The following is a 9,722-nucleotide window of genomic DNA, read 5'->3' on the forward strand; positions in this document are numbered from 1 at the left end:
AAGACAGATGCCGAACACTCTCCAGTAAGCCACAGCCTTGTGCCAATACACAGATTAGTAAAAATGGGTTCATTTAAGATGTAAGAGGGCTTTTGTTTGTTGGTTGGTTTTGTTTTTTCCTGACAGGGTTTCTCTGTAGCTTTGGCACCTGTCCTGTGACTAGCTCTTGTAGAAAAAGCTGGTTTGAACTCAACAGAGATCTGACTGCCTCTGCCTCCTGAGTGCTGAGATTAAAGGTGGCTGGCCCATAAGAGTTAGTTAATAAGAATCCTGAGCTAATAGGCTGAATAATGTTGTAATTAATATAGTTTCTGAGTGACTGCAGCCAGAAAATGAATGAGCAATCTCCTTCTACAAAATGGTGTCCATACATTTGAGGCTAACCTGTATGGCCAGTTAGCATGCTTGTTTGCCAGGTTCTTGTATGATATGCCTGCTCGGGGTTAGGAGGAAAATAGCTGAGAGAATGCTTGCTGCTCAGCACCCTTGCCTGGAAAAACAGCTAGATCAAGTCTACTGGGCATGCACAGGCAGGAAAGTATAAGATTACCACGGCAATACGTGAAGACATTTTCAGGTTGCACAGCACGCTGCATGGCAGATTTAACTTTTACTCAGACAAAGATGACTTATGTGATGCACAGTGCTTACCAGAGCTGAGATGGTGAGCACTGCTCCCACACAGTAGTACCAGAGCTGGCAGCAAACGTACTTCTGCCATATTGATAGGCCAAAAGAGGTGGAGCCAGCATCCACTGCTTATCATTTTAAAATGTTCCTTGTCAGAAAAAGCTTTCAGATACACAATAGGACAGATTCAGACATGAAAGACCTCTAAATGAAACACAGTGTGTTTTAAAATGTAAATAAACTTGAGAGAAAGGAAAAAAAGTATAGAAAATTATAAAAAGATGTAAAGTCTTTAAAGAGACAGTTAATGTAATATAAAAGAGTACAGACAGTCATAGATTAAAGGATTGAAGCAAAATAAGCCACATAAAGATGGAAAATACATAGACTCTGGATTATGGATATTATTGTATTTTCTTTGAATTTTTTGACTGCAGAGAGGTATTTGTTTGTGAGTGCTGATAAGCTAAACCAATACACATATTTTAAAGGTATCTTGATTTCAAAATTTGTGTCTAAGGATATGTTTCTTTGGAAAAGAAGTTCTGTTTTTGTTTCCACAAAAGATGAGAACCTGTGAATTCCTTCCAGGCTAATGCTTGATGGAACAAAAACCTCACAAAAGGTCTCTGTGAACCCTAAAAATACTTCACCCAACAAACAGCTGGAAGCATTTTAGAGAAAACCATGCCCAAATTCCCTGAATGGTTGTTTATAAATATGTATTTTTATTCAAAGGGGGATATGATCTGGAAATGAATACTTTGCATTGGTATAGATCTTGGTCTATTGATACAAATTTAAGGTCAATTTTATTTCTGTTCTTGTTTTAAGGTATTGTGTTTGTGCAGTTCATTTAAAAATGTCATATATAATTGAAAATTGCAGGTTAATAGATAGTCATAATAGTCAAACTAGTAGTCATGTTAGTTAAGTTTTCCAGATATATTGAGATATATTTCAGTTAGATGGAAAATCTACAACACTTCAAAGACCTACAGAACATGACATTTAAAATGTTTTAAGAACTTGGACTTTTCTTGACAGTGAGGCATGTCTGCTCCTGGCAGCACCAATTACTTCAGAGAGATTGATGGGTATTAAAGAAACTTGCTCTTGCCTGGACTGTATTATGGAATGCTATATGAACTGGACAGGCAGGACCCACAGAAAAGTGACTTCTGAATTTGCCAAAAGATGGGATAGTCCTTCAGAGTTCTTGCTTTGGAGAAGAAACTTCTGCCAGACATTGTACAGGACACAGAAGAAAACAACTGATGAACTTTGCTATTACAAAGAAGATCAAAGTATGCCAGATACTATTGGCCTATAAGCTGAAAAGGGATGCCTGAACATTACAGAAGAATTTTGGGTGACAAGGCAGAAAGATGTCTCTGTCAATTCTAGAGTTTTAGAAGTTGCTTATAAGGTACTTCCTGTTTACTTAGGTAATATATCTTTCTGGGGTCTTTGAAAAGTTGAAGACAGATAGTTATAGTTTTTCTTAGTTATGATAAAAGATAAATTAGATATAAAACCTTAGACTCACAAAAATATAGATGATAGGATATTTTCTTTAAATTTTTGCCTTATACAAATAGACTATAATAACTATAATTCTTGATTGATAACAGTTTTGTTATATGTATTTTTACTATGTTAAAGTTAAAATTTTCCTTTTTAATTAAACAGAAAAGTATGTCCTTCTGTATATTTGTTGCTTATATTTGTTCATGAATAAAGCTGTTCTGGCCAATGGCTTAGTAGAATAAAGCCAGGCAAGAAATTGAAACAGAGATATAAAGAGAGAGTAGGCAGAGTCAAAGAGATGCCATGTAGCTGATGAAGGAGACAGATGCTGGACACTTACCAGTAAGCCACAGCTTCATGTTGATACATAGAATAATAGAAATTGGTTAATTTAGATGTAAGAGTTAGTTAATAAGAATTCTAAACTAATAAGCCAAATAGTGTTGTAATTAATGTAGTTTTGTGTGATTATTTGGGTCTGGGAAGCCAGGAAATAAATGAGCAATCTTCTTAAAAAAAAAAAAAAAAGGTTAGGGCTTGACAGGAAGCCCATTATTGGGAACCTGGCAGACAGCAATTTATTATTGAAAAGAAACCTGCTCCTAGGGTCACCTGGCCCATTGGGCTCAATGGGCCCATTGGCCTGAACCAGCCCAACTTAGCAACCCTGAGATATGATCCCTCCAAGGTGGTAAATGTAAGCCCCAAAACTCAAATTTGCCCAGGAACTCCCTCAGTAACCTTGAGACTAAAAGCCAAGGAGCTGCAGAAGCCAGTCCCTTGGAATTTGGTATCCTAGATGGAGGGCATTTGTTTCTTTACCATTCTTAGCCAGACATAGATAGAAACTGCTGGCTATGCCTAGACCCCAAACCCCTATATTATGTTGGGATTGGAACTAATCAAACAATAAGCTCCACTTCCAACCCTAACAGTTGTAAAAGGGGTCAGTTTAAGTTCATCCTGGGTTAACCTCCAAGGGAAGGTGACTGTTTAATGTCACCAAGATACCCCTATATCCAGGTACAGCAGCTTAACCCTGGGAATGGTGGTCGAGTGTATTTCCAGGTACCAAAGAATACCTGGCTTGCTTGCAGTAACAACATAACCAAGTGGGTGTCTTCTTATTGATTGCACTGCCAGAGAGCCCTTTCTTTTGAGTCTTTGTATATGTCATAACACAGGTGTGTGTCTGTAACAGAGAAGAGGGTAGAGTCCACTATGATGTAGACTATGGGCCCTTAACTCCTTATTTTTTCAGTCTGGAGCCTAGTAACTCTAATAAAAGCAACTTCATCCTGGACTCCTGGACAAGGGATACACACCCATGAAAGCCCCAATTTGATTTCTGTCACTTGGAACTAAAAACATCCTGACTCTCAGTGATAGTTGGGTATTCAAGAAGAGATGTCTAGATTTAACAATGGGCCATGTTGCAGAAGAAAGCGTGAATTTTCTTTCCCTCCTCCTCCCTTCCATATCTTATGCCAGTCCTCCACAAAACCCCAGCCAGCACATCATCATGCTTCCTCCTGGGTCCTCCGGAGTCTGTCAAATGAGGAGTGCTTGTGACTCAGTTTACCTTTCCTTTTAACTTAGTCGATTCCCCAAGACCAAGGAATAACTCTTGGTTTCTAAAAATTTGCAACAAAAAATTGAATTGGTTTTGGGAATTGATCTCTGACCACATAGCGAAGCAGCCAGAGGGGGGTTGATTTTCAGTTTCATACTCTCTGTGTTTCTGCTTCTCAGCCAGGTACCATATGGTGCCAGGTGTATGACTTATTTAGTAAGTATTGGCAGGCTAAAGGAAATAGCACATGTGCACGGCACACACACCATAAAATATGTAATCTCAGTCCTTAGGGGGTCTTCCGATGTGGCTGGGGACACAATCTCAGTAAGGTCTTTGGTTCATTTGGCATTCTAGAAGACAAGAATTGTGGCTCAGAGGAGAGAGGACCTTGGCGTTGGGGAGGGTTTGCCGGAATGTTTGAGGAAGGATGACAGCATTGGCTGGTTTGGTAAAGACAGGTGGGTTTTGGTGAGGGGATGAGTGGAGAGGGAATTGTAATGAGCATGGGGGTCCCTTCAGGACTGTGTGCCAACTGTGGATGCTATGGGTAGGGGGTCTGGCTGGTGACGGGGAGTCTCTCAGGGTAGCTGAGATCCCACTAACGCACAGCAGAAACGAAGCGGTTAAGAAGGCCCCCTCCTTTTCCACCCACATTGGGCCAAGATGAGAGGCCTTTGGCTCAGGCACAAAGTGATGGAGTTTGTATGTATGGTGGGTGTAAGCGCGCGTGTCAGTCTGCCAATCAGTGTGCCAGTACCTTGAAGTTTGTCTGCTTGTTTAGGAACTTCTAGTTTTAAGTGACACAAGCCAGGTGCAGAAGCTTTTCTTTTATTTGTTTGTTATTGTTTTGCAGAAGGAGACAAGTTCCTTCAAGTTAAAGGCTGATTCTGGGATTCTTCAGCCTTGACTCCCACCCATGCCCCCCTGCACCCCAGCTCTGTTCTTTCCTGTAGAGAGCTAGGCAGAGAGCCAGACAGGAAAGGGGCAATGTGTCTTGCCAGCTTCCCAGCTCCGCTCCTTCTTGCACCAAGAGACCAGCGGTGACCTCTCTCCTGGGTTTCTGCCTCCTTTCATCTTCCAGTGTCCTCTTCCAGATTCCCCTGCAGACTAATTTTGGGGGAAAACACCCCGTTTGTTGGTAAAAGGCCTCTAGCGGGGCATCTGTCCCTGAGTAACCTCCTCGTCCACCATGGCCTGAATGTCCTTGGCAGCCCTGAGGCCAGACTTGATGGCAGTATCTATCCAGCCGTGGGGCAGGCTGGTGTGCTCTCCAGCAAAGTGGATGCGACCCTCTGGCTGGGAGAGCTGCTTCAAATAGTCCACAAATTGGTAGGGTGTGAACTCAGCAAAGGCACCAATGGTGAGGGGGTCTAGAGACCCCCAGTGCTTGACAGTTGCTTTTGGGCACATGCACTTTAGCTCCTCCTTGGGTATGTGGTACACAGCAGCCAGATCATCCAGGATAATATTCACTACCTGGTCGGGCTTCATGGCAGCAAAGAAGAAAGAATCATCGCCCACAGTGTAAGAGGCCAGCAGCATGCCCTTGCCACCTGGCAGGCTGTGGCTGGGATAGATAATGTAGCGTGAGGGCCGGTCTGTGATGGAGTTGCCTCCCCGGATGCCATCCTGTTCCCAGAAGCATTCGTTGCACACGAAAACCACCTTGGTGGCACTGGTATAATGCACAGAGCGCAGGGCATGTGTTTTGTCTGGGGACAGGGGTGGCTGGAAGGTGATGAGGCGTGTGGCCTTGGCGGAGGCTGAGTTTATGACAGTCAGCAGTGAGTTTGCGCAGTGGGAAGATGGGCTCATCAGTGCGGTACAAAACTTCAACCTTCGGCCCGTTTCTCACCACTGCTTCTACTCTGGATCTCAGACGGATGGTACCAGACTTCAGACTAGCATTGAAGCCATTGGGGAGTTGATCAAAGCCACCAGTGATCTCTGAAAATCTGCAGGGGTGGAGAAGGGATGATGAGACTGGAGACACTGCCAGGTCGTGTATCCCAGTACTGGCCATTCCTCTGGTCTGAAAAGGGAAGAACCTATCCCCCTGCTCTCTCGTGTGAGACACTTTATAAACATCACCTTCATGAATATACACCCCTGTGTCATGCAGGCATTGTTACTTGAGTGCCCCCCTATATGGTAAATACCCAATCAACCAGTGCTAGGGACTGGGTTCTTCCTGGCCCTAAATCAGCCTTACTCATCAGTTCTGGAGAAGGTATTAGGACTCCTTAGGGACTCCAGGAGGGACTTGTGGTGTCCAGGGTCCTCGTTCAACAAATCCCCGATCATCTTGGTTGCTCCTTTGCTCAGCTTTCCTTCCCTCACCAGAAAAGCCTGTGCAGAGGGGCAGCATAGATGCAAGGATGGGTTAGAGGGTCTAGCTTGTAGGGAAGCTTTAGCAGGGTTAGATGGGGGCTTGAGGGAGACAAAGGTTTTGGCAGTAGGAAGAATGCATTCTGTAGACAGGACACTGCCCTAGGGCCTTGGCTGAGCACAGAGGCTGTCACTCCACCACCATCTCCTGGGGCCCCTTGTTTCACTTACCTTGGTAGAATAAGAGTCATAAAGGGACATCAGTTGGCTGCAGTTGGATGTCTTCACATCTTGTTTGATCTGCAGAAAGGAGGAGAGATATTCATCAAGCCGGGCTTCCAGGTGACCAGGACATCTAGGCTGCTGTCAACAAGGTCACAGGGCGACAGATGCTTCACATGCTTTTTAGATTAGAGACCAGGTTCTTGGGATGTCCCTCGGAGAGGCTGGGAAAGGGCCATTCCCAGAGCTCCTGGACGCTGCTCCATCCCTTCATTTAAAGACACTCGTGCTTTTGTTGAGACAGGGTCTTACACAGCCTAGGCTGGCTTCAAACTCACTGTATACCTGAGGCTGCTCTTCAACTCTAGATACTCCTGTTTCTATCCCCCAAGTACTGGGATTAAAACCTTGTATTACCACACCTGACTTGAAACAAAAGACCTGTTCAAGATGAAAATTTAAGGTGAATATTCAGTTGGAAGAACACTTGCTGTACAAGACTGAGGACTTGAGCCTTATTCCCCAGTATCCATATAAAATTAGGGTGTGTTGGCGCTGGAGAGATGGCTCAGTGGTTAAGAGTACTGGGTGTTCTTTCAGAGGACTTGGGTTCAATTCCCAGCGTGCACATAGCAGCTCACACCTGTCTATAACTCCAGTTCCAGGGGATCAGACACCCTCATACAGATATATATCTGGGCCAAACACCAATGTGGATCAAATTTTTTTAAAAAAATCATGGTGTGGTATCACATGACTGTAATGCCAGCTCTGTGAAGGTAGAAACAACAGGATCCCTGGAGCTTGCTGGTCAGCCATTCTAGCAGATTTGGTAAGCTCAGTTCAGTGAAAAACTCTGCCAAAAATAAAATAAGGTGGGAACAATAGAAGAAGACAGCTGATGTTGACCACTGGCTTCGACACAAATATGCACATGCACCCACATTTACCTAAACATATACATACATATACACATGCACAGGCACATGCGTACGCACAGACAGACACCCAAGCACAGACGCTTTAAGATAAAGACTTTCACTATCATCTAGCATGACTACTGATTCACTACCGAGGGCTGCCTAATCTAGTTGCCCCTTTCTTACACTGCTGCTGACCACGTCCTGTTTCCTAGTTTGCTCAAAGACAGAGGAGAAGGGTTGAGGGTGGAGTTGAGGGTGGTGACATCATTAAGAGATGTGATAAGGCAGGAGGACCAATCATAAGAATGTTGGGTGGAGTCAGCTGATCTGAATCCAGGTACTGATTTGCTGTGTGACCTTAGGCACCACCCCTTTCCTTCTTGATCCCAGCTGGGAAAGGCAGCAGGTAGCAGGTACCTTAATGACTGCTTAGTCAAAGAGGTTTTGGGCAGTTTTGTTCTTCTCTGAGGGGTCCGTGGAATAGCCCAAGATCTCTGGGTTAGCTTCGACTTCCCAGGCACGATAATGCTGTCCATTGAATAGGTACCAGGTGTTGTTATCATGCTGAATGAACTTATTCATCTTTAGGCCAAACTTCTTGACATAGGCGTGGGTTAGCCTTGAGACAGAGATAGGCATAATAACATCCTTGTTCCTTCTGGCCCCTTATTAGAAATGATTCTGGTCTAATTAGGGTAACCTTGTACCTAGGAAGCTCAAACTACTTGTTCAATTGTAATCTCATTTAATGTTGTGGGGATTAGCTCCCCACTTCCCAAGGCTGTGGAGGGTGAGAAGTTCATTGAATTAAGGCTGTTTAGGTGTGGCGGTTGGATTAATGAAGACCAATGATAATAGGTATTTGAACAAGTTTAATGACAAAACCAGACTCACGAAACCAAGGTTCCAGCGGAGTACCCGGTGCAGGCAGTAAACATACGCCTGAGGGCAGCCCGCCCCCAAGGGGAGGGCTTATCCCTACATCTCCCTCTTTTTGTCTAAATAAGACAGAACTAACCTAAATACAACTATAAACAATAATAATAAATAATATATATAACAAACAATATTGAGAACGAAAGTTATGATGTGGGAGTGATTTCTTATTAATAAAGAAACTGCCTAGGCCCCTTGATAGGCCCACCCTTAGGTGGGTGGAGAAAACAGAAGAGAATTCTGGGAGAAAGAAGCTTAGTGAGGGAGTCGCCATGATGCTCCCACTCCAGACAGAAGCAGGTTAAGATCCTCCCTGGTAAGCCAGCTCATGGGCTACACAAAATATTAAAAATGGGTTAGAACAATATGTAAGAGCTAGCCAATAAGAAGCTAAAACTTATGGGCCAGACAGTGTTTAAAAGAATACAGTTTCCATGTAATTATTTCTGGGCATAAGCTAGCCATGCGGGCAGCCGGGTGCCGGGGACGCAGCCCTGCCGCTCCTAATGCAACATTTAGGAAATCTCAGCTAATAGTACTCAAAAGTATAGACAGATGTCTTTTGTTTCAGACAGCATTTGAGATCCCACCATGCAATTCTAGGTAAATTGGAGGCCGTATTTAATGACTCCTAGTTTGGGCTGATGCAGTTGTTTGTGTTTTCGCTGGTTTGGAGGGTGAGCGTGGGTTCAATTTATATTAAAGGCAATCAGGAAAAGAAAAAGAGAAGAGAAATGTCTGTAGAGATAGGGTCTAGAGCAAAGTTAGTGCTCAACAAATGGTAGATATTATTAATAGCAATGTTATAATTTCTTAGCTTGCTTTGATGTAACTGACAAATATGAAACTACCCATATTTCCACGCTACAGTTTAATGAGTTTGTAGTAATGATTGTAATTATCCGTTTGTAATTATTCCTGTGACCACGGCTTTCTGTGACCTCAGTCTTCTCTCTGACATGGAAGTTGAGTATCAGCCCTGATTTATTGGGCTGGATCGCATGACACAGTGAGTCTGAAAGATCTTAGACATGATGGCAGCAGGCTCCCTCCTGCCTTCCCCCTTACTCCCACTATACCCCTTTTCTCCTTCTTTTGTACAGGACTTACTTGTGGCTTTCTGGAATTCGCATTGGTCCTAGTTCGAAGTACCACCCTTCTGTCTTTTTTTTTTTTTTAATTTTATTTTATTTTTTTTCTTTCTTTCTTTCTTTATTAAATATTTCTGTCTCTTCCCCACCTCCGCCTCCCCTTTCCCTCCCCCTCCCCCAGTCCATTCCCCCTCCCTCGTCAGCCCAAAGAGCAATCAGGGCTCTCCGTCCCGTGGGAAGTCCAAGGAAAACCCTCCTCCGTCCAGGTCTCGTAAGGTGAGCATCCAAACATCCTCAGGACCGCGAGGGGTGCACCCACACACTGAGACAATGGAGATGCTCTATCGGGAACTCACCAAGGCCAGCTGACCTGGGTCTGAAAAAGCCTGGGTTAAAACGGGTCTCACTGAACATAGCGGACAATGAGGACTACTGAGACATCAAGAACAATGGCAATGGGTTTTTGATCCTACTGCATGTAGTGGC

General features: G+C 43.9%; 1 protein-coding gene across 1 annotated transcript in view; it reads right to left on the reverse strand.

The window, feature by feature from the left end:
• Positions 1-4,885: 4,885 nt before the first annotated feature.
• The window catches only part of LOC126492502 (L-amino-acid oxidase-like), a 9,710-nt gene continuing 4,873 nt past the window's right edge, over positions 4,886-9,722 (reverse strand). The window contains 6 exon segments of the mRNA XM_050128949.1: positions 4,886-5,513; positions 5,515-5,691; positions 5,949-6,085; positions 6,296-6,364; positions 7,627-7,828; positions 9,256-9,301. Coding sequence (XP_049984906.1) covers positions 4,886-5,513; positions 5,515-5,691; positions 5,949-6,085; positions 6,296-6,364; positions 7,627-7,828; positions 9,256-9,301 — 1,259 coding nt within the window.

Source organism: Alexandromys fortis, unplaced genomic scaffold (assembly GCF_014885135.2).
Source record: "Alexandromys fortis isolate MF-2015 unplaced genomic scaffold, M_Fortis_MF-2015_v1.1 scaffold_251, whole genome shotgun sequence".
In the NCBI taxonomy this organism is placed as follows: domain Eukaryota; kingdom Metazoa; phylum Chordata; class Mammalia; order Rodentia; family Cricetidae; genus Alexandromys; species Alexandromys fortis.